This window comes from Erigeron canadensis, chromosome 6 (assembly GCF_010389155.1).
Source record: "Erigeron canadensis isolate Cc75 chromosome 6, C_canadensis_v1, whole genome shotgun sequence".
In the NCBI taxonomy this organism is placed as follows: Eukaryota; Viridiplantae; Streptophyta; class Magnoliopsida; order Asterales; family Asteraceae; genus Erigeron; species Erigeron canadensis.
Genome location: NC_057766.1, coordinates 22,273,118 through 22,298,204, shown reverse-complemented (window position 1 = coordinate 22,298,204; position 25,087 = coordinate 22,273,118). Strand labels below are relative to the sequence as shown.

Here is a 25,087-nt window from a genome sequence, read left to right as displayed (position 1 = left end):
TGCCACGTTGCCAACACAGTTACATCCGAAATAGTGAGTTTCAGATCCAGTCCTATGTTTTATTTAATATGTTCTATTTTAACTAAATAGAACATGTCTCAGCGAATGTATCGATAAAGACATATTTTATATTAGATATCAGCGAGCATATGACACACATATGGTCGCTGAGATACAATTTTTGGCAAATTGTCAGCCATCAACGGATTTTAGGAGTCTTTACCAATAACCGTTTGCTATTGGACTAGATGGAAACTTTTGGCTTTCCATTGCCTTTATTTTGCTTTTTCCCAAAGCAACAGGAATCAACGGATTTTAGAAGTCTTTACCAATAACCGTTTGCTATTGGACTAGATGGAAACTTTTGGCTTTCCATTGCCTTTATTTTGCTTTTTCCGAAAGCAACAGGGATCAACGGATTTTAGAAGTCTTTACCAATAACCGTTTGCTATTAGACTAGATGGAAACTTTTGGCCACCTGCTGACAAGATCTTTAAATCTCTTTTCATCTAGGGGTTTTGTGAAGATATCAACGAGTTGATCATCAGTGGGGATAAAATAAATTTCAACATCCCCTTTCATGACGTGGTCACGTATGAAATGATACCTAATGTCTGTATGTTTGGTTTTGGAATGTTGAACAGGATTATGTGTGATAGCAATCGCACTTGTGTTGTCACACATAATGGGAATCTTAGTGTAGTCTAAGTCATAGTCAGCGAGTTGGTGTTTCATCCAGAGGACTTGTGCACAGCAACTCGCTGCCGACACATATTCAGCTTCAGCAGTGGAGATGGACACTGTATGCTGTTTCTTACTTGACCAACTAGTTAATCTCCCCCCCAACAGTTGACATCCTCCACTGGTACTCTTACGATCTAACATGCAGCCAACATAGTCAGAATCAAAGTAGGCAACAAGGTCAAAATTGGACTCCTTGGGATACCAAAGACCTAAGGTCATGGTACCTTTCAGGTTTTTGAAGATTCGCTTAACAGCAAGAAGATGAGATTCTCTAGGAGATGCTTCATATTTTGCACATAAGCAAGTAGCAAACATGATATCAGGACGACTCGTTGTAAGATACATTAGCGAGCCAATCATCCCACGATAGTGAGTGGGGTTCACATGCTTACCATCAGGATCAGCATGGAGATTATTGGGAGGAGACATGGGAGTTGGCTTTGGAGAAATATCAGACATATCAAATTTAGCCAACATGTCTCGAATATACTTTTCCTGATTGATAAAAATACCATCAGCAATCTGTCGTATTTGCAAACCAAGAAAAAATGTTAATTCTCCCATCATACTCATTTCAAAATGAGATGACATAAGGGAGCTAAACTTTTTGCATAGTTTAGTGCTTGAGGATCCAAAAATAATGTCATCAACATAAATTTGGACATATAGTATATGAGCACCTTTTCGAAAGATGAAAAGAGTGCTGTCAATGGATCCTCGCTGAAAGTTGTTCAAGAGGAGAAATTCTGAGAGGGTGTCGTACCAAGCCCTAGAGGCTTGTTTAAGACCGTATAGGGCCTTATAAAGACGATAGACATGATGTGGCTTGGCTGGATCTTCAAAACCAGGTGGCTGCTCGACATAGACTTCTTCATCGAGTTTTCCATTTAGGAAGGCACTCTTAACATCCATTTGATAGACCTTGAAGTCTCGATAAGCAGCATGTGCCAAAAATAAGCGTATAGCTTCTAATCTGGCCACTGGAGCAAAGGTTTCATCAAAGTCGACTCCTTCTTCTTGAAGATAACCTTGTGCAACCAGCCTAGCCTTGTTGCGTATAACAACACGTCTTCGTCCATTTTATTTCTATATACCCATTTGGTACCAATAGGTTCCTTACCATGTAGTAAAGGAACTAAAAACCAGACGTGCTGTCGTTGAAATTGAGTGAGTTCCTCTTGCATGGCAGCAACCCAAGAGGGATCAGCCATTGCCTCACCAATATTTTTGGCAGTGATCATTGACAAGAAGTTTACATAAAGACATGTGTTTCTTGTCGCTGATCGAGTGACAATACCCTGCTGAGGATCACCAATGACTTGGTGAGCGGGGTGTGATGGTCCTTTAATGCACTGCTTGTGTTTTAATTAACAAACTTATAATGTAAATACGAAATAACAATGACAGAGATGAGAGGTAAAGAACTTTGTTTAGTTATATGTATTTCAACTAAACGATGAAAACATGGATGGTTGTTTGATAACAACAATAAACAATAAACAGAAAAATATGTTAAGTTTTTGAACACACAAAAACTTAACAAATTACTTAGAGAAAATAAGGTAAACTGTGGAACACACCAACCAGTGTGGTGGCTTGGTCAAGTGATTCCTTTTATAGGCAGATAAGGAATCACATGACTATCCTAGTAGATGTTGACACATGAAGGTTGTCAACTATCTATTGGTGGATCATTCAGATCTGCAGAAGCCTCTTTTCTTCATCTTGTTTGTTTCCAAAAACGGTATGAAAGAGAAACTTCACTGCACCGAAGTGGTACAAGGTCACATGTCTTCATCTTGATCTTTCAACACGTGTCCTTGGGACCATTCTTCTAATCTTCAAATTCCCGCTCATATTTGACTAACAAATACTGGACGGTGAGTCATTGAAATTATCCTTTAGACTTTGAAGATCGAATATGCTTGCAGATGTGTGAGCTCGCTGACAGATCGCTGAATGAGCCACTCGCTGAGTTCCTCAGCAATCCCTGATCCAACAATCTTCCCCTATTCGCTGAGGAGACTTAGCTGAATAGAGGGCTTGCACTAACAAACATTTGACAAGGGATTTTTGATACAATGCTGATTTTATATATGACAAATATGTTACAAAATATCAACATTACAATATCTATAAGCAATCTATTCCCACATGCATTCTTCCTTGGCCTTAATTAAATCTGCATCATTTTGTCGTTCAGGCTTCAGCAGCTCTCTATCAATCAGCTTTACAAACTCTTGATTGTTAGAGGATTTGATGCAGTATTTCCTTATCTTCACCAGAAAAGCCGAGGAAGCGATGCCAATCTCATTTGTTCGAAAGAACAGTTCATGACCATGAACGTTGCAAAAACACAAACCTCCCAGCTTTTCATCATATTCTCCATCAATGAAGAGAGTTCTTGATGGCATCTTTAAGTTAAGAAGTGGCTCTTCTTCATTGTTAGATTTAGGGACAGCTCTGAGAATGGAAGGGAGCTGAGAGACTGCTTGGCCAGCAGCTGTCCTCTTGGTGCCACTTCTTGGTTGTTGGGGAGAAAGAGGAGGATAAGGATGTCTGGCAGAGCTAAGCAGCGAATCTTTCACTTTGTATTTTCGCTCTTTGCTTCGAATGTCTTTGATTTGCTCTCCAGCCATCTTGAGTAGAGGATCAAATTGAGGAGTCTTCTTATCTTTGATAAGCTTGAAGATCTCTATCCATTCAGTTGGCCCAAGTGTTGAAGGTTTGACATTTTTCAGATTGAACAGCTTGGGCATTCCTCTTCTTTGGATACACAAATTCATACCTTGCTGAGTGAGAGTAGGAGTTACCTTGAGAATTTCTTCTTCTCTTTGTCTGATCTCTCTTGTCTTAAGGTAAGCTGCCTGACTCTCCTCCAAGGTTTTGGCTTTCTTTGCAAAGAATTGCTCCTCATTCCTCTTGAGAGCAGCCAAACCCAATTTTCTTATGTCCTCGTCAGCGCCTTGTAATTCTTCATTCACAATTTGCTCACTGATGAATTTAGCTGACAGCTCTTCTTCTTTCTTTTTGCTTAGTCTTTCATGCTGAGCTACAACTTCTTCTGGAGAAAGATCAGTGGAGGAAGTTGTTGATTTCGAAAAGGCTCCAGACATTAATTTTTTTTGCTGACGAGGTTTGGGTGGCTTGCCTTGAGAAACCATGACTGCTTTACCCTTTTCAGCAAATTTCTTTTCAAGGGCAGCATGGAACTCGGGAGTTGGTTTGAACGAAGATACATTTATTGGCCTCGCTGGCACCACTTCAGCAGGCTTTTGAACAACTTCAGTAAGACCAGCTGGCATCTCCTCAGCTGTCTTCTCAATACCTTCTTCATTTGCCTTCTCCCCCTCAACATCACCTTTCTCAGCTTCATTATCATTTGCTTGTCCCCCCTCAACATTTTCAGTTGGGGTTTCCTCAGCTGTTTTCTCCCTCTTGGAAGTAGCTGAGGGACTTGCTACTTCCACATGCTGCTTTTTGAGGAGCCCAACATTTCTCCCATCATACCTTTGAGGGAGGCCACTTCATCTTCCAGATGCTTTGTTCTGCTAACAGATTCATGAAGCAATTGTTTGTCCACAGCAATCTGGAAGGGAGTGCGGGAAAAGATTTGAGCTTTGAGAGATGAGATTTCAGTGGTGAGAGTGGAGAGGAAATTTTCTTGAGATTTTGGAGAGAGAAGAGATAGAGGAATCGAGTTTATGAAGTTGGGCGGTGAAGAGAATGTTAGATTGAGAGAGTTGATTGAGAGAGGATAAGAGTCCAGGCACTTCAGTGACATTCGTTGCATTTAGTTCAGAGGTGAGTTTGGCAAGCGAAGCAGAAATTTGAGAGTTGGAAGTGCTGACCCTCTTCATACTTTGTTCCAACAACAGTTGGTTTCTTTTGAGGAGAGTTTCATGAGACTTGTGCTGCAAGTGGTGTTCCTTGATGATGCCAAACACTTTGTCTTTTAACTCAGCCATCTCATCTATCATTTCATCATTCCCAGTTATCAACTTCAAAAATTGAGCATGAGCATCAGCATTTAACTCAGCAATCTTGTCTACCAGCCAGCCATATAAATAACCCTGTCTGTTTCCTTGGCTTTGGCAGATTTGCACTCTCCTTAATAGTTTGTGCAGCTGACATGTTTCAACATAGTCAAGACCTGGCACGTTGACAGCAGTAAAGGCAGTCTGGAGATCTTCATCAGCAGAGGGAACCTTGAGGGCCTTTAAAGAGACTGGATATCGAGTACAAGGAACCCTGAAGAAATCCGGATGATGCAAAGGAGGTACTTCCATAATAATCTCATCATCCACCTCCTCAGCTTCGACATACACTGTTGGCTTCATTTTCACAATCTTGCACATCATTATTCTCATCTGAAGCTCAGCATCATCCAATTCAAGTTCGAACTCTCCAAAGTGACCATCTAGTTCAAACTCAACAGTGGGCTTTGGAGAGAACCTTGGAGGAGGTGGCATGTCATCAATAGACTCTAGGACATCTTCAAAATGTTTAGGAGAAGAAATAAGCACATATCCCAAGTCTTCATCTAAAAACCCACTCACTACATCTTCCTCACTTTCTTCAGCAGCAGCGAGTGTGATTTCAGCTTCATCATTTAATGGGTCGAACTCGCTGCCTGCTTTTTCATCAGTCAAATTACCAAAAATATATGTCTCGGTCCCTGCAAAAGCAGTTTCCGAGACAGAAGTAGATTGGGGGTTAAGGGAACCTGGTTCCTCAACCTCAGTGTGTTGTTCCACCAAGATATCATCGGCCGTAGAGGGTGTTGACTCTAGTATCACCTGTGATCTGGCTGCTGTCAACGACTCAGAGGGTATTTGAAGAGAAGAGGGAATATTTATTTGGGGTGGATTTGGACTAAGACCTCTAGTGGGTTGGGGTGACCCAATATCTTCACCAACCTCTCCTACAGAAATTTGAGGTGGCTGCTTGCTGCTCCCGTTTAACTCGTCAACAGCCTGTTGGGAGGCTGTTGATGGGGTGGCTGGGGTACTATCATCCTTGGGCGTAGAGGACTTCCTAACCTTTGGTTTGCCCTTTGAATCGCTTCGCTTTCGTTTTGGGACGACAGCGGAGGGTGAAGATTGTAGATTTTTAGTTGGGGACGCTGCCTTAGGAATAGTTTTGGTCTTTTTAAAGGCTTTGTAGGTCACTGGGGGGTTTATTAGCGAACCAGCCTCAGAAGGCATTTTGGCGTCCGCAGCGACCGTATCAGCCACTTCATCAGAAAGAAGTGCTACCTCCCAGTCGCTGCTTTTGGGGTATAAAGAAGAGTTTAGAGAGAAGAGTACCTCTTTTATGTGTGGAGTGAGGCGAGCAACCAAGTGTTCAGCAGGTTGCTTATAGATGTTGCTGCCGACCCGTGCAACTTGTATCGTGGCAGCATTTGGCAGATCATACTCGTCACCCAACGCCTCTTTGAAGATGAGGGAGAAAATTCTCACAAAGGGCACTGTGTGAGATCTGTTGTTCAGCGAGACCTTGTTCTTCATATCGTTGAAGATCAACAAGGCAAAATCTACAAAGCTTCCTTCTGCTAAGGCATGAATAATAGGCATCGAAGTAGAAGACGCCTGATTATATGACCCAGAGTTACCACCCATGCACTGAATCACATGGGTGAATAGAACCCTCCATATCCCTGGGAGATTTTGTTTAAGAGGATTGCTAGGGATGGCCGGAGGGTTCCTCAAGTTGTGATTGTACCCGATGGAAGGCATGGTTGCCTTCCACTCGTCATCTCCAGCAGCTTCCACAAATACATTGTTCTCATCTTCTTGTGGGAAGCGAAGAGTACGGCGTAATGACGCTGGAGTGATAGAGATGGACTTTGTTCCTTCCCGAACAGTACCCACTATAGACTGGGTGGACTCATCATAGTTACACGTCCACCAGAATTCATGAAGAAGATGAACATAAATCTTCTCCGGATCTGCCATTATACAGTGACTGGCAGGGGAAGCATGAATGAAATCAAGTATTGGCTTATATCCTTTTGTACCTTTCGGTACTTCAGACGAGCCGAGATGGTTATTAGGTTTAACAACCATCTCAGAAGCATTGAAAGAGATCTTTGAAGATTTTACAATATTAGCAGATGGAGAAAAGGAAGAAGAATTTAGATAAGACTTTTGAGTGGTGGCGGAAGCAGATGGAGTTTGAGAAGATGAAGCCATTTTAAAGTTTAGAGAGAAAGAACAATATGAAGATGTAGAGAACGGAGAAAGCAGAGATGATGATTTTGAGAAGATTAAGAATTTTTGAGAGATTTGAAGAGAATGAATAGTTGAAAGAAAGCATGAAAAAGGAAGTATGGGTATGAAATTGTATATATAGGGTGTGGTGAAGGAATGTGATTGGTCAGAAATGAAAAGACAAAAGAGAGTTTTTCTCTCTCCTCATTTTCAACATCTACAGTTGCTTAACAACTGTAACCCTATATTTATTTATGTATATAAAACCCTTTGTGAGTAACGTTTTAAAAAAGAAAAAAAGATATTTTCAAAATACTTGAGTATGCGCCGTATGCGTCTGACAGATACAGACCAACAGAGGCATAGTCATGGTCTCAAGTGGACAGATGACGTACTTGAGTAAAAACAAGTGGGTAACCTTTTGTAAACATGTATAATATGTGGCACAAAAGACTGCCACGTCATCAACATAGTTACATCCGAAATAGTGAGTTTCAGATCCAGTCCTATGTTTTATTTAATATGTTTTATTTTATTTAATAGAACATGTCTCAGCGAACGTATCGATAAGAACATATTTTAAACAAGATATCAGCGAGCATATGACACACATATGGTCGCTGAGATACAATTTTCGGCAAATTGTCAGCCATCAACGGATTTTAGGAGTCTTTACCAATAACCTTTTGCTATTGGACTAGATGGAAACTTTTGGCTTTCCATTGCCTTTATTTTGCTTTTTCCCAAAGCAACAGGGATCAACGGATTTTATATGTCTTTACCAATAACCGTTTGCTATTGGACTAGATGGAAACTTTTGGCTTTCCATTGCCTTTATTTTGCTTTTTCCCAAAGCAACAGGGATCAACGGATTTTATATGTCTTTACCAATAACCGTTTGCTATTGGACTAGATGGAAACTTTTGGCTTTCCATTGCCTTTATTTTGCTTTTTCCCAAAGCAACAGGGATCAACGGATTTTATAAGTCTTTACCAATAACCGTTTGCTATTGGACTAGATGGAAACTTTTGGCTTTCCATTGCCTTTATTTTGTTTTTATCGCAAGTAAGACAAACTTAAACTTGCTGACACCAAGTAAGCTTACACATGACATGTAAGTTAGATAGTTGAGTCACCATTCAACATTCCCAACCCGCTGACAAGATCTTTAAATCTCTTCTCATCTAAGGGTTTTGTGAAGATGTCAGCGAGTTGATCATCAGTGGGGATGAAATAAATTTCAACATCCCCTTTCATGACGTGGTCACGTATGAAATGATACCTAATGTCTATGTGTTTGGTTTTGGAATGTTGAACAGGATTATGTGTGATAGCAATCGCACTTGTGTTGTCACATATAATGGGAATCTTAGTGTAATCTAAATCATAGTCAGCGAGTTGGTGTTTCATCCAGAGGACTTGTGCACAGCAACTCGCTGCCGACACATATTCTGCTTCAGCAGTGGAGATGGACACTGTGTGCTGTTTCTTACTAGACCAACTAGTTAATCTCCTCCCCAACAGTTGACATCCTCTACTGGTACTCTTACGATCTAACATGCAACCAGCATAGTCAGAGTCAGAGTACGCAACAAGATCAAAATTTGACTCCCTGGGAGACCAAAGACCTAAGGTCATAGTGCCCTTCAGATATTTGAAGATGCGTTTGACAGCAAGAAGATGAGACTCTCGAGGAGATGCTTGATATCTTGCACATAAGCAAGTAGCAAACATGATATCAGGACGACTCGCTGTAAGATACATTAGCGAGCCAATCATCCCACGATAGTGAGTGGGGTTCACATGCTTACCATCAGGATCAGCATGGAGATTATTGGGAGGAGACATGGGGGTTGGCTTTGGAGAAATGTCAGACATATCAAACGTAGCCAACATGTCTCGGATATACTTTTCCTGGTTGATAAAAATACCATCAGTGAGCTGACGTATTTGCAACCCAAGAAAGAAGGTTAATTCTCCCATCATACTCATTTCAAAGTGAGATGACATTAGAGAGCTAAACTTTTTGCATAGTTTAGTGCTCGAGGATCCAAAGATAATGTCATCAACATAAATTTGGACATATAGTATATGAGCACCTTTTCGAAAGATGAAAAGAGTGCTATCAATGGATCCTCGCTGAAAGTTGTTAGAGAAAAGAAATTCTGAGAGAGTGTCGTACCAAGCCCTGGGGGCTTGTTTAAAACCGTATAAGGCCTTATAGAGACGATAAACATGATGTGAATTGGCTGGATCTTCAAAACCAGGTGGCTGCTCGACATAGACTTCTTCATCGAGTTTTCCATTTAGGAAGGCACTCTTAACATCCATTTGATAGACCTTGAAGTCTCGATAAGCAGCATGTGCCAAGAATAAGCGTATGGCTTCTAATCTGGCCACTGGAGCAAAGGTTTCATCAAAGTCAACTCCTTCTTCTTGAAGATAACCTTGTGCCACCAGCCTAGCCTTGTTGCGTACAACAACACCATCTTCATCCATTTTATTCCTATAAACCCACTTAGTTCCAATGGGTTCTTTGCCAGGAGGAAGAGGAACTAAAAACCAAACATGTTGTCTTTTGAATTGAGTTAGTTCTTCTTGCATGGCAGCAACCAAAGATGGGTCAACCATGGCTTCTCCAATATTCTTAGGAGTTATCATTGACAAGAAATTAACATAAAGACATGTGTTTCTAGTCGCTGATCTAGTCACAATGCCCTGCTGAGGGTCACCAATAATCTGGTGAGCAGGATGACTTGAAGTCCATTTAAGTGATGGAACACTTGATGAACCTAGAGTGGCAGCTGAAGATATTTGTGAGGGATCAGCAGGAGAAGAATAAGAGGAGAAATCAATGGTTATTGAAGGATCAAGAGAAGCTTGATCAGTGGAGCCAATTGTCTGATTTAAGTTATCAATGATGGGGTCATCAGCACACACTATGTCTTCAGTGTAAGCTGAAGCATCATGAAACTCTTCATCAGCAGAGTCATCAACTTGCACATCATCAGCCAGTGATCTAGGTTTGGCTGATGCTGCATGGATTGACCTTAAGGTAGGCTCAACTGGCTCAATCGTATAGATATGAGCAGCAACTTGCTCCAACTCAGGGTCTGCTGAACTATCCTCAGTGAGTTGCTGATCAAGAGGAGGCGAGCAAGAAGCATCGACATATGAGTCAGCATCCTCCATAGGAGGATTAATGAACTCATTGAAGATCTCTACAGAGGAAGATGGTTGGATATCTCTAAGAGCAGAAAAGCTTTCATCAAAAGTGACATGAATTGATTCATCCACTTTTTGAAGACGAGTATTGAATACTCTAAAAGCTTTGCTAATAGAAGAGTATCCAACAAAATAACCATCATCAGCTTTAGGATCAAATTTTCCTAAATGATCCTTATTATTTGGAATAAAGACAGGACATCCAAATACATGAAAGTATTTGATTTGAGGTTTCTTTCCTCTTAAAACTTCATAAGCAGTTTTGTCATGTCTTTTGACAATAAGACATCTATTTTGGGTGTGACAAGCAGTGTTGACTGCTTCATCCCAAAACCTACTGGGAAGAGAGGACTCACTGAGCATAGTGCGTGCTGCCTCTATAAGAGTTCTATTTCTCCTTTCAGCAACACCGTTTTGCTCAGGAGTTCTAGTGGAAGAGAAGTTTTGTGAGATCCCTTGATCAGCGCAAAAAGTTTCAAGAGTGTGATTTCTAAACTCAGTGCCATGATCACTTCTGAGTTCTTTGACCCTTATGCTGTTGAGATTTTCCATTTTCTTGATGAATTTGATGATTTCATCAGCAGCATCACTCTTGGAATTAAGGAAAATTGTCCAAGTATATCGTGAATATTCATCCACAATCACTAAAGTGTATCTGCTACCCTTTAGACTTTGGACATTCACTGGACCAAAAAGGTCCATGTGATGAAGGTGAAAACAACTCTTAACAGAGTTGGCTTGTTTAGTTTTAAAAGTAGCTCTATGGCATTTGCCTTTTTCACAAGCACCACAGATCCCTAATAGAAGCTTTAATACCTACTTTCCTAATAGAAACTTTAATACCTTCTTTCTTATTCAAATACCTATTTTACAGAAAATTAGTTAAATAACTTAACCAATTAAAAATCTGCACATTTCTGTAAAGATTTGTGTAAAATTGTTGTTAATGCTGTTCTGATTCTCTTTTGAAATGGAAAATGGTGAATCGTTAAATGTTAGTTATGCAAAATTAAAGTATACTTACAGAGCAAGCATAATATACTTATACAATAACAAAAGGATCATAATTGGAAGATAAATGAAAGGAAAATACAGGCAGTACTATTTCAGCAAAACTTTGAGATATAACAACCACAAAACAAAGTTGTAACGCCAATGTAAAACGACAATACATATGAATTGAAATCCGCTTGATGAAATAAAAGTTGTGACACTACACGCGATACATATGAAATCTGACTGATGAACAAAACACATAAGGCATAAAATCCTGCATAAAGAAAAACCATATAATATTGTGAGAACACATAGTTATGCAAAAAAAGGCTTAAGGCCACCCGTTAAATACTGGGCGTATTAAGTGACTAAATGTATAGTAATATCTGTATCTTAAATAAAATATACAAAATTGACGATTATTCTTGTTTATTAAGTCAAAAAAAAAATATAAAATTTAACTTAATTATTAAGTTTATTACGTAAAAAGTAAACGGAGCCTACTTACCGATAATAAGTATACCTTGTGGCATGAAGGAAAAGAATTTCAATACAAAATGAACCATACGCCCATACCACACTAAAAATGATGAGTCTATCATTTAACTTTAGTAACGTTTTTTTACAAGAAAAAACATTGCTATTCCTAACCATTTTTTTCTAATCTTAAGAACCATAGAATAAAACTAGTTTGAAAACCTAAAAATTCAGATATCCTCCTTACGGGCCGGGTTCTTTTTTTGCATATGATATAGTATGGGAAAACATTGTAAAGACAAATAAGATGCAAGTTATACAAGAATAGTAGTTTGAATGCAAGTTTTTTGGTTGAAAAACTTACAATAATGGGCAATAGTCCACTGTTGGTGATCACCTTGATTCCATTGCCACAGAATAATTTTGGTGCCATCTTTAACTCTACCATTGTCTTTAATACTATGATACCCATCCAAATTCAGGCCTATGTTGTCCACCGCCCTGACTGCCCTATAACCGTCACCTACATTCCTGCCCATAGTCCAAAGAAGGGACTTGTCAAGTTTATTGATGGGGTTGTATTCCTTGAGTTGAACCTGAAAAAAAATCATCAATATACACAATTAAACACTCTTATGAAATATATAGCAGTGTTATAGAATTCATATATAGAGTATGTATGTATATATACCGCATACGACACACCAATAGATTGTTTCAAAGCAAGGCCAGTAGCTTTATTCACCAAAGCAAAAGCAGAAAATCCTTCTTCATCCTTGACATCTTTCCCAAATTTCTCTTCTTTGACCCAGTGCTGTTAAAATAAAACCGGTCAGTCAAATAATTAAAATGATAAAACAGAACATGCTGACGATAATAACTTGTAAATAACAGATTATTATTATTATTATTATTATTATTATTATGTACCTGATGAGGATCAAAAGGGTTAGAGGGTGCAAGAACTACTTGACCATCACGATTGGTGAGAGAGTAATCGGTTTTAGCTTTGCAATAAACCCGAACTGTTGGTTTATCATCTGTAGTATACTTTCCGGGGGGTTTTTTCTCATCTGAAACATATGGTGGGGGCAGGTTGAGACTACTAGCTGATGAGCTCATCATACATCGGAAACAAAAGTAAATCCAAACTCCGGCATTATTAAATGGCCTATCACTTGGTGATGCTTCAAGCTGATGGTTTCCTGGGTTGCATAGAATAATTGGTTGTTGTTCATTGTTATCATCTTGATGATGATCAGTATGACAGCCATTACAACAATACATATTGTTATATTGTTATATATATCGTAGAAAATGAAAGTGACTATGTTGAACTATATACGATCCAACTATTGGGCGTGTTAAGTTATTTACCACGAGTAGTATTTATAGTCAAATATTTGGCCATGTTAACCGTTGGTTTAGTTAGTTTAAACTTTAGATCCATTCTCTTTTAAATGTGACCGCCTGACGTTTAATCTTCTCTTTCAAAATGGTTTGTGACTTTTCATTATCTCAAAGCTGAGTGGCTTGGCAAAGTTTCTCCTTCTCCATAAACAAAAATATATAATAGAATAAAATATATCAAATACGAAAAAAATATTAATGTATACTCCATATATATAATCGTCCAACAAAACAAAATACAAGCAAGTAATCTTACTTCTTATCTTACTCCTTTATAAAAATTATGGGCCCTTGTTGAAATGTTAACAAATTTGGGACACGCGATTTTACAGTTTTACCCTTCTTACTCCTTTAATATAGCCGTCCTCTCCTCTCCTAATAAAAATCTCCTCTTCTCCTCTCCTAATAAATATCTCCTCTTCTCCTCTCTTAATAAATTCATAATATGCCTGGGGAACGAAAAATAAGTCACGCTCATCTTCAATCACTCACGCCTCTTCTCTTCTCTTTCTCTTTCCCTCCTAATAAATATACCTGTAACTATTTGTCTCTCTTTAGTTTATCCATGGCTGCCCTAATTATTGATTTTGCTTCTCCCAAAAGATCCTGGACTTCTATACTACCCCTTATTCTCCCCATATCTCCCCTTATAAATACACCCTTCTTCTCCCTCCCTCATATCACATCCATTGCAACTTCTACTATTTCGGTCACTGAGAATAAAATCCACATCTCCATTCGATGCTCCAACCAATGCTGCTGTTTTGATCACCGCAAATGCTTCGCCCACATCGCAGATTTCAAGTGGTGTCATTAGCGCAACAACCGGGTTGTCTCTGTCGGCACCGCTTGTGACATATTCTCCAATATTACCGGTTACTCCTTCCACCGTTGCTCCTTGTGGTGCATCCTCTTCACTTCCTGTTGAGGTAACTGATTCTGTTTGTTTTTTTTTTTTGTAAACAATGCATCCTCTTCACTTCGAGATTATCCTATTCACTTCGAGATTATTCTATGAGTTTATTTTGTCTTACAGATACCAGTTACTCCTTCCATGGCTGCTCCCTCCGGTGCATCTTCCTCTTCACTTTCTGTTGAGGTAATCTATCATCTATTATAATGTAAGAGCCAGCACCTTCTTTTCTATTACTTTCATTCTCCGACCCTCTTGACCGCTTGCCTTTTCGAGAATGATCATCAATTTCTCCTTTATTGTATCCTGTGATGTACATGTGTGAGTAAAAGTATATAGGGACTGCTTCATTCAGTATTCTCAAAGAGCTTTTTATACTGCTTCATGCAGCTTCTCTAAGATTTTGACATGAAAGATCCTTTTCACTTGACAATATGTTGTACTTGGCCATTAGCATTTTATACTCCCTATTTCCTGAATCATATCAGTTTTGATGTGGATGACCATTACAGGATACTGATAAGTTTTAACTGTTGAGTTTCCTGAATGTTTATAAATTTTTCGTGTTTGTTGATTACAGGAAGGACAATTGTCGATGAATGTTACAAAACCATGTTTTAGTTGTTGATCACCGGCTGCTAACAAATGAAGAAAAGAAGGCTGCGAATTTCTTTTTTTTTCCTAACTTCATGTGTTCTTAAATTCTCTAAGTTGTTTTTGTACGTGGATTTATCACCCAAGGTTGATTCATTTTATGCTTAGGTACATTCATTTTACCACCTAAGGTTGATTCATAACTTATCCTAATTCATTTTGTATGTGGATTTATCATCAAAGTTGTTTTTGTATGTGGATTGCCCTCTTACACTATTTTCGATAGTCACGACTTGAGATGCCGTATCTATGGTATCCGTCGCAACGCGCGGGTACCATGCTCGTTTATGTTAACTGTGACGGACTAGCCTTAGAAAAATTCAAAACCTTTACCATAAAAAGATTATACTCGATCCTATTTTTGTATTATTTAAAAAAAGCAAATAAATAACATACTACTATATATGTATATTAAACTTTTTTTTGTATTTAAACATTATAAACTTTTGTTTTTACATCTCTTAACACAAAATATATATATCTATAACTCTTATAAAACAATAGTTAACCAAGCATTTTAAAGCCCTCTTACAATCTAAAACTAATTTAAAAAATTGCCACATAAGATTTTATCCTATGTGTCAACTCCATATTTTTCTTTAAATAAACTATATATTTAGAAAACAAATGAAGGTATATATGTTAAAATAAATAAATAAATAAATATATTGTAAGAATCTAAGATCTTCTCATTAGATAAAATGATATCTTCTCTTTAGTTTAAAAAATCACGTTATACCTAATGATATTTCATTATCTTTTTTATTCAACATTTATATGAGGTTCCTTTCGTTTTTTTAATGGTGATTATATGAAAGTTTGTTCAGGTCGTTGGTTAGTTGGAATTCTCATTAATGGCAATATTTAAAGTTTATAAGCTTTTTTATCACCACTAAATTATATTCGTCTTATATGAGTTAAGAGCTTTGTATAATAGCATAATTTTCTGAAAGAGTTATGTTAATTCTTTCGTTCATATTACTAAAAAAAATGATGTACAATTTTTGGTTTAATTTTTTTTTATCTTTTTTTGAATTTTATGATAATGGTTAATATAATCTCTTTCTTCTTTTGTTTTGATCCATTCCATTAACTCATTCGTTTACATATTAAGCGTTTCATTAAATGTATACTATCGATTTTCATTGTTTGATGATTTTTTCATTTATGCTCATCTTAATGCATTTTAATTATAAATTATATATTATTGTTATTATAATCTTTACAAAAAAAAATATATTTAAACTTTAGATTTTTTTTTCATTTGTTTTAGCTATTCATTTTGTATCTAATATAATATGCTCTTTGTCCATTCATCCAAGCATGTTTTTTTTATGGATGCGACTATCAAAAATGACTTAAGTATTAGATTAAATTGCATACTATTTCAGTATTTTGGTATTTAAATGTAGCTCATTGTAAATTTATTAAAGCCAATATTAAAGGTTTTAAAAAACTAATATAACTACCGCACATCGTGCTGGTAAAAAACCTAGTAAATATATATATATATATGTATATAGAGAGACGGTAAGTAAATATAAATGTATAAATAGAAGTGATTATTAATTTCATTTACCTAAAACCTATATTATTGTCCCGCCTAACGTGAGTAAATATATATAACTAATATATAACTTAATGCATGTATTATTATTTTATGATATTGTAAAATAACAAATATATTTGTATCATGATACAAGATATGTCAAGTTAATTCGTATCATGCCACTACAAACAATATTGCATTTGTCCACACTTTTAATCGAGTATGAACAAATTAAAAATTTTGTCACGCTTTTTTGTGTGTAAAATTATACAGAAATAAAAGTGTGTATAAATTTCCGACACTAAAAAGTGTATAAAACTAAAAGTTCACACTTTGTAGTGTGAACTTTCATAATTATTTTGTAACACATAATTTGTCTACGTTAACTAAAAAGTTAGCATGAACAAATGGGGTGTGACAAAATAATTATGAAAGTTCACACTATTTTAATTCTACACACTTTTTAGTGTGTAGAAATTTTTACACACTTTTAATTCTATATATTTTTACATACAACAAAGCGTAACAAAATTTTTAATTTGTTCACACTAACTAAAAATGTGAACAAATGCAATATAATTTGTAGTGTGCTAAAATGATTTGATGTACAAATAAACAATTTTTTATTAAGTACTATGGAATTTATAATCAAAATTAAGATCTATAAACTATACTACAAATTATATAAAAAATTAAAAAATCTTTGATTAAAACCCAAAAATCTTAATTGAAACCCATCCAATCCCCAATAATTCACCTTTTGAGACACGAATGCTGGTCAAATATTCCAAAGTTAAAGAATTTAACAATGAACCACCAAACTCAATTGAATCATCATTGTCATTCAAACGGCTCATATTCAATGATGAAATATTAATTAAATGTAAGTAATATATCTATAGACGTAGTAGAATTAAAGATGTTTTTATATATTTTTGATAATATTCTGATATATTGATATTTGTCTTATTTATTGATCTGATATTTATGATGATTGTATATGAAACTAAATACAAGTGAAGCTCCTAATATGTTGTAAAATCAATATCAATATATATTTAAAAAAGTTGATTACATGTAATCGAATCTACGCATTAATGTTGAAAAAATCAGTTTTACAACACCGAAAGTACTGAAAACAATTGGCGATAATGAATAGTGAATATAACCAAAAAAAAATCAGGCTATAAATTAATTTAATCAATATATAAACTAATGAATTTTTTAGTATTTTTATAAGTCATAAATTAATTTTATCAATAAATTTAGTGAAAGATAAATTTGTGAAAGAAGCTCATCTCTTTATTATATAACTAAGAAAGGATATTAATTCTCTTAACTGGCCTCTATAAGAATTTAACACTTTGAATTTTTGATTAGTTGTTTTTTTTTTTTTTTTGTTAATTGATTTATTTTTATTCTATTTGTTTAGGAACATCATCATATTTCATTTTAAATAATTAGTTAAATGTAGTTAAGCAAACTTAAAATCCGTATGAATATTATCCTAAAATTTTCTTAAAATAAATCTATTTTAATAACTAAAAGTTTAAACTCATCTAATAGTTCTTTTTTTTTTTTAAAGAATTTAAGACTTTATTATATATAATGTAAATATATCGATGCTCCTATTCATAATTTTCCAACTCATAAAGTATCATGAAGCTAACTGAGCCCCTTCGAATCAAAATCAACTTTTAAATTAAGGTTCTATGTTCGACATTTGTATTTTGATTTTAACAAATGGTGGTTGTGATCATTAAATGAGCATGATGGTTGGATCAGTGGTAAATAACCTAGTCTCTGAAAATAAAGGTCATGGGTTCGATCCTCATCCCATGCAAAAGTTAGAGAGGTAGAAAATGAAAGCAGTCTTTCTACTTAGTTAGAGGTAAGGTGTGACAACATTTTGACCACATTCATACACCGTCGACGAAATATTAGGGCTGAGCAGTTTTTTTCCTAATTTCTTATGCATAAATAATTTAACCTTTTAAAACTGTAAAATTGTTGGTTAATATACGTTATACTATTTTTCCTAATGAAAGGGAAAATGGTTAATCTGTTGGTTAATGCTAGTTATGGGAATTGGGAAATAAAATAGCAGGGCAACCATCACGTTTGCATGCAGGACAAAAATACAATAACAAAACCAACATAATTGGGAGGTACATGAAATGAAATACAAATAAAGCAGGCAGTATTTCAAACAAAACATAGAGATATAACAACCACAAAATAACACGCTGTAACACACGAAAGCAAAATAACAATACATGTATCCGCCTGATGTATAATATTTATAACAGCTTCGCATGAGACGCGTGATATCCTGCACAAACCATTTAATATCAGAATTTTGTTAAAACAGTAATTTTAGTTCTGCAAGAATTAAAAAAGCTTACCAAAAACAACAAACACTTTGTGAGATGACTGAAGAACTTTTCAACACATTAAAAAGGTCATTCTTTCCAAAGATTATTTTCATGTGAAATTGCGCATATATGTGTCTTTTTTTTTTTTTTTTTGCTTTTTTATGGAAAATATTCTTAATGATTAAAAGTTTGTACTGTACGTAGATAAAAAGTGCTAGTTATGCAAGAATGTAGTTTCGAAACTTACAGAAGTGAACAACGGTCCACTTTTGGTCATCGCTGTTAAATGCTGGCAATTCCCACACAACAACAGCATCATGAACCTTAACCCGGCCGCCTTCCTTGACACCAAATAAATCTAGATTCAGGCTAATGTTGTCAACTGCTCTAAGCGGCCTATAACCGTCACCTAAATTCTTGCCCATAGTCCAAAGAAGAGACTTGTCTAGTTTTTTAAGGTTGCATTCCTTTAACTGAACCTAAAAGAAAACATCAATAGTCAAGTCATAAATATCTATATCTATATCTATACTATATTATAAAGCAGATCTCCCCTGTTTACATTTTAAATTTCAACATTTACTTTCTCAAAATGCTCATATATCAATTCTATATTTACCTAAAACCCCTTTTCTCTCCTCATCTCAACCAATCATTTGTTTTCTCTCTCCTCCATAAATCATTTGTTCCTTCAATTCATTCAAAATCTTTTATCTCAAAAACCGTGCATCGATAAATTATAAAAATTATATGGGTGTTCTTAAAATTTCATGCTCTTTCATTAGAGTTGTCATTCGATATACTTTCGACGAATTTTTAAATACGAGGGCGGAGCCCGTACGGCTAAGGCATTTGGCTACCACACTCTATGACCTATCACCCCATCGTCTCACCGGGCAACGCGCGGATCCCTGCTCTCGTATATTAATATAACAAATATCACTACAAGTCATAAATACATATATGTTATAGTAATTCATAGGACATATATTTCAGAAAACTGAGTATGTGCTGTAGAGACCTAAGTTAAATGTAGAATAATATGATTGGCCCCATATTTTTATGGATAAAAAATTAGTATGTGATGGATTTTACACTCAATTTAGACACGCACATCTTCGCCCAATCTTTTGATCTCTCTCTATATATACATTTATTGAACATATATATGTATATATATACCAGATACTTTACACCAGTGGAGTGTCTCATGGCATGGCCAGTAGCTTTATTCACCAAAGCAAAAGATGAAAAGCCTTCTTCATCCTTGACATCTTTCCCAAATGTCTCATCTTTGATCCAATGCTGCTTGAAAGTCCGAATAAATTGATGAAACGCTACGAACGTTGACTATAATATTTAAGGCAAAAATACACAATGTGAAAAATTTGCACTCTAACATATAATGGATTATGAAAAATGTACCTGATGAGGATCAAGAGGGTTAGATGGTGCAAGAATGACTTTACCATCACCGGCGGCGAGAGAGTAATCAGTTTTGGCCTTGCAATAAACCCGAACGGTTGGTATATCATCTGTACGATGACTACATAACTTTTCCGGGACTTTTTTCTCATGAGAAACATATGGTTGTTGATGCAGGTTGAGACGGGCAGATGATGATGAGTTCATCATACATTTGAAACAAAAGTATATCCAAACACCTCCGCTACGTCTTCCATTATCATTTAACTGATCAATACCAGCTGGTGAATAATGATGGTTGCACCGAAGAAGTGGCAAATTAGCGAGGGGGGATGGTTGTTGTTCATGATTGTTATGGCCATTACAGCAATACATTGTTAATATAGTATAGGAAATGAAAGTGCCAATGAATTACTATGAACCAACTATATATATAATGCATCGTGTTAATACCGTGTTAAATTGGCCATTTTCATATATAAATAAATCTAACGGTTGGTCTTTGCTTACGTATATATCAATTCGATATATCTACTTCAAATGTGACCGCCAGAGATTAACTTTTAGACGTTTAACCTTCTCCATCATTTACCGTTTTATATCTTTTTGATAGTTTGGTTTGAATCTATTAAATGGATTCTGACCTCTCATTTTCTCAAATCTATCTAGGAAAGGTTTCTCCTTCCCCATAAAAAATAAAAAAACATAATAATAAATAAAATAAAATAAGTAGGTAGTAAGTAAGTAAGTAACTACCAATGCCGTCTTCTACGGGTTTTGGGTCACAATACCGTCTTCGACAGTGGGGGAGGTTGATATGTAGACAGCCTTACCCCTACCAAAGGTAGAGAGGCTGCTTCCAGGTTCTACCATAGGTAGAAAAGGACCTCCAGCCTTGCTGGGCATAAGGATCGAACCCATGACCTCTGTTTCGAGAGTCAATTTATATTTAATATATTTTGATTGGCTTTCTATAAGAAGGTAACAATTGAAAAGGTAAGACTGTTCCCAACTGAGATTTTCAATCCTTTTTTGTCAGAAAAATAATTGGATGTGGCATGTAACTATTCTCATATCGTAGGTGATATACTGATATAATAGAGAAACTAAAACATATGGATATTTTTATTAACTAACTAGTCTCACTACCCGTACACCATATACGATAGCTATATAGATTATATCATAAAGAAATTCGAATATGTCTCATACATAATTCGTAAGTATGAAAAGTAAACCAATGATCAAATCTAAATTATAATAAAACAATAATGATAAATATAATATATATGTGTTTAGTTAAAGTTTTGGATTTAATCTAAATTTTACAATCACATCAAAATCGAAACTTGTATGCATAGTAGATGATGACAAATAGTCTTGTGATTTCAGATCGTAAACTCGAACTTTTGAAGTTTTCGTGTTAATAACTTATTATAACTAATATAATTTATATGAGTTAAAGAATTGAGAAAAAAAAAGAAACAATTTGATTAATGGGAAAACCATCAATCAAATAGGATTACAATGTATTTTGTATTTATAAGCAAAGAGTTAGAGTTTAATGCTAAGCCTAATAAGGAAATTGAATTTATATACACTTAATTAAAAAGTTAATTGAATAAAATAAATAAATTAAAAGGACATGTGTCGATCAAGGATTATGACATGTGTCATTTCAAGAACATTTTTATAATATTCGTGAAATTTGACTTTTGTTGACCCATTAATTTTGTGTACATTCGACTAATTAACATTTACTAATTAGTATGTGATCGAGTTACTTGTGATATAATTGTGTTCAAGGTATTATGTGAATTGATGATCGTTGTAGTTAATTTACCTTCGTGGGCTAGTCAAGGTTATTGATTGATTTAAATTAAATGTTAAATTGTTAGTTGTGGGATAACTAGATTAAATTAAATGAATGAATTACCCATGGGTTGACCCAAACCCATATCCTTGACCAACCTCACCCAACCTTATCCCCTCCCATTCTTTCACCCTTTCCATCCATTCATTTCATTCTATCGTCTCCTCCTTTCTCTCTCTCTCTCTCAAATCCAAGAATATCAAAAATACACACATCTTCACTCCCCCTCTCTAAATTCTAGCATTATTAATTGTTGCTTGAACAAGATTTGTAGTAACAACATCATCATTATCATCATCTTTAACACATATCAAAAGTTTGGATCTTCAAAGTGCAAGAATCTTCCCTTTTTGCTCAAAAATCGGGTTTAACACTTGGTGGAGGTTTGGTAAGTAATTTCTAACTCAAAATCATCATTTAATGTTATTAATCTTGTTTTTGGTCAACCCTAAGTAAATTTGAGATAAATATGAGTTATTAGAGCCAATTTAGGGTTTTGGGTGGATTTGGGTATAAATTGGTCTTGGATTGTGAAATGAAAGAGTTTTTGATGATGGGTTTTGTCCCAAAATGTGTTGATAACATGATTGGTGACTTCCATATGGTCCCAAAATGGTCAAAACGATTTTTGGGTCGAATTAGAGTTTCTTAGGGTTTTGATTTGGGTCAAAAACGAATTTGGACAAGTTTTGATGTTATATATCAAGTATGTATTGTGGGTTATGTTCATTTATGCTTGGAAATGAGTTTGGAAGTGTCTCCTAATTGATTTTGAGGTCAAAATGAAGCTTGGATGTTGTTGGGTCGAATTGGTACAGGTTTTAACGGCCGTTAGTTTTCAGGACTGATTCTGACAACAGTTCAGAACCAAGATGAACAAATTAGAACCAAGATCCGTTAGTTTTTAACGACCGTTAGTTACAGTCTAGAACCAAGATGAATTAATACTAAACAAGATGAACTAGTCACAACCAAGATGAACAAATCAGAACCAAGATGAACAAAATCAGACTCAAGATGAATAAAATCAGAACCAAGATGAACTAGTTAAAAAACCATATGTAAAGTCTTGGGTTGGTCTAGGATGACTTGTAATGTAACGTAAGCTATAATGTGATGATTTAATGTTGATATAATAGGTTTGTGACCGTTGTTCTCCCTACTTACCCACTTAGTCACCTTCTACAAACGCTCAAGGCCAAGGTGAGTTCGTAGCCCCTTTTTCTTTATGTGATCTTGGGGTGAAAAGTATACAACGTGTTTTCTTGGTTTGCTGATCGTTATGTGTTTCGTTTGCTTTGTGAATCAAGGTTGTATGATTGTTTGGCTAGTTTATCAAGGTTATGTGTTTCGTTTGCTTTGTGAATCAAGGTTGTATGATTGTTTGGCTATGTTATCAAGGTTATGTGTTCGTTTGTTTTGTGAATCAAGGTTGTATGCTTGTTTGGCTATGTTATCAAGGTCATGTGTTCGATTGAATTGTAAATCAAGGTTGTATGGTTGTTATGCGTTCGTATCAAGGTTATGGGGTTCATTAAATGATCCAATCAAGGTTTCAAGGCTTGGTGAAATGATCCCAATTATGAGATCATTTAATGACCCAATCAAGGTGTTTAGGTTGTGGGATCGTTTACCAATGCAAATCAAGGTTTCAAGGTTATATGATCATTTAATGATCTAATTATGTTCGTATCAAGGTTAAACGATTGTTATCCCGACACATGTTTCTTATAGTCAAAACCTATGAACTCACCAACTTTATGTTGACGCATTTTAGTACACTTTTTAGGTAACCAAGTGAACCAAAGACTTGATGGATGATTGTCTTGCATGTGATAGGATTGAGCTTGGACTTTTGTGGATCCGTGATTCATTACACCCGTTCATGGGTTATGCCTAGGATCATTAGTTATCATTTGAACTATCTCTTTTGTAAACTATTGATGGTGTTGTGCTCCACTGCTCCTTGTGCATTATTTGATCCGTAACTTGTAATTGTACTTGAATTATGTATGGATTGCTCAATCTTTGAATGCATTGAGCACCTCTACTTAATTTCCATGTCACGCTGAGCTTTTCTATTAATGTCCCGTGTTTCCGCCTAGTTGGGGTGTTACAATTTTAATTTTGTTTTAGTTTATTGGTAGATTACATTTTCAAGTGTTTAAACTTGTATAGTTTTATATAAACCGAAATGTTTTTTTTTTTTACATTCTAATCTAAAAACATACAATATTTGCCTTTGATTTGTACATTTAAAAAACAAAAATTTTATGTATATAACCATATTTACTAACCATAAGTTTAAATATAAAATAGTTTGATTCAATATTTGGGTCGGTTTTGTTTGCTTTTTAACTTTTGGTTCGCGTTTTCCCTTAATGTTGTATAATATCCTTTGAAATGGAAAATGGTGACTCCATTACTTTAAAACTTAGTAGTTATGCGAAACAAAGAAACAGAACAAGCATCACATTGGCAGGACAAATGCAATAACAAAAGGATCATAATTGGGAAATACATGAAATGAAAATGCAGGCATGCAGTACTATTTCAGCAGAACATATATAGAGATATAAAAACCACAAAACAACGCTGTAACGCGGAAGCAAAACCACAAAAGCTAGCTAGGCAACGTTTCTCCTTCAATTCCCCATCAACAGAAATATTATAAAATTAATAAAATAAATATATTCACTAAAAATATGAATTTTGTCAAATAAGTAAATAACTATGATTAATACTAAAAATAATAATCGATCGATGAAAACATACAAAAGTTCCTTGCATGCATGTTATCATTTTGACCAGTACTATATGTGGTGTGAACAAATTGATTAATTAAAGATGTTTTTATTTGTGAAAAACGTACAAATTAATGTGAAAAACAAACGACATATATGTTTGGTATAAAAATGAAAAATATAACCAATATCTTGATATTATTTATAACTTCTTCACTTAAATAAGTAAAATTTTTGACAACTACTTCAGGTAAAAAAAGATGTAACTTTCTCTTAAATTTAAATATCACATGCGTCTATCGTTTAATATGGTTTTAAACCTCAGAGATGTCTATTGAGTCATGTAATCAAAGTTGTTCTTACACGAGTCCTTTATATTTCTGTTTTCTTTATTTTTTTTAATCTATAATTCTATATAAAGCAAATCACTATTTTTCCATCTTCTAACTTTCAGCTTCTGAAATACCTAAATTATCCTTATCTCTACTC

General features: G+C 35.3%; 2 protein-coding genes across 2 annotated transcripts; both read right to left on the bottom strand.

Moving 5' to 3' along the window:
* Positions 1 to 11,969: 11,969 nt before the first annotated feature.
* LOC122604468 (ricin B-like lectin R40G3) lies at positions 11,970 to 12,942 on the bottom strand. The gene is made up of 3 exons (XM_043777361.1): positions 12,586 to 12,942; positions 12,347 to 12,469; positions 11,970 to 12,251 (listed from the first exon to the last, which is right to left on the bottom strand). Exons 1-3 carry the CDS (start codon positions 12,940 to 12,942, stop codon positions 11,970 to 11,972), a joined length of 762 nt encoding a protein of 253 aa, XP_043633296.1.
* A 5,934-nt stretch (positions 12,943 to 18,876) lies between these two features.
* On the bottom strand, positions 18,877 to 20,356 carry LOC122604466 (ricin B-like lectin R40G3; the record flags this gene model as incomplete). The annotated part of the gene is made up of 3 exons (XM_043777360.1): positions 19,982 to 20,356; positions 19,739 to 19,861; positions 18,877 to 19,035 (listed from the first exon to the last, which is right to left on the bottom strand). Coding segments are annotated over exons 1-3 (657 nt in total), but the record flags the coding sequence as incomplete, so codon positions are not given.
* Between the last annotated feature and the right edge of the window lie 4,731 nt (positions 20,357 to 25,087).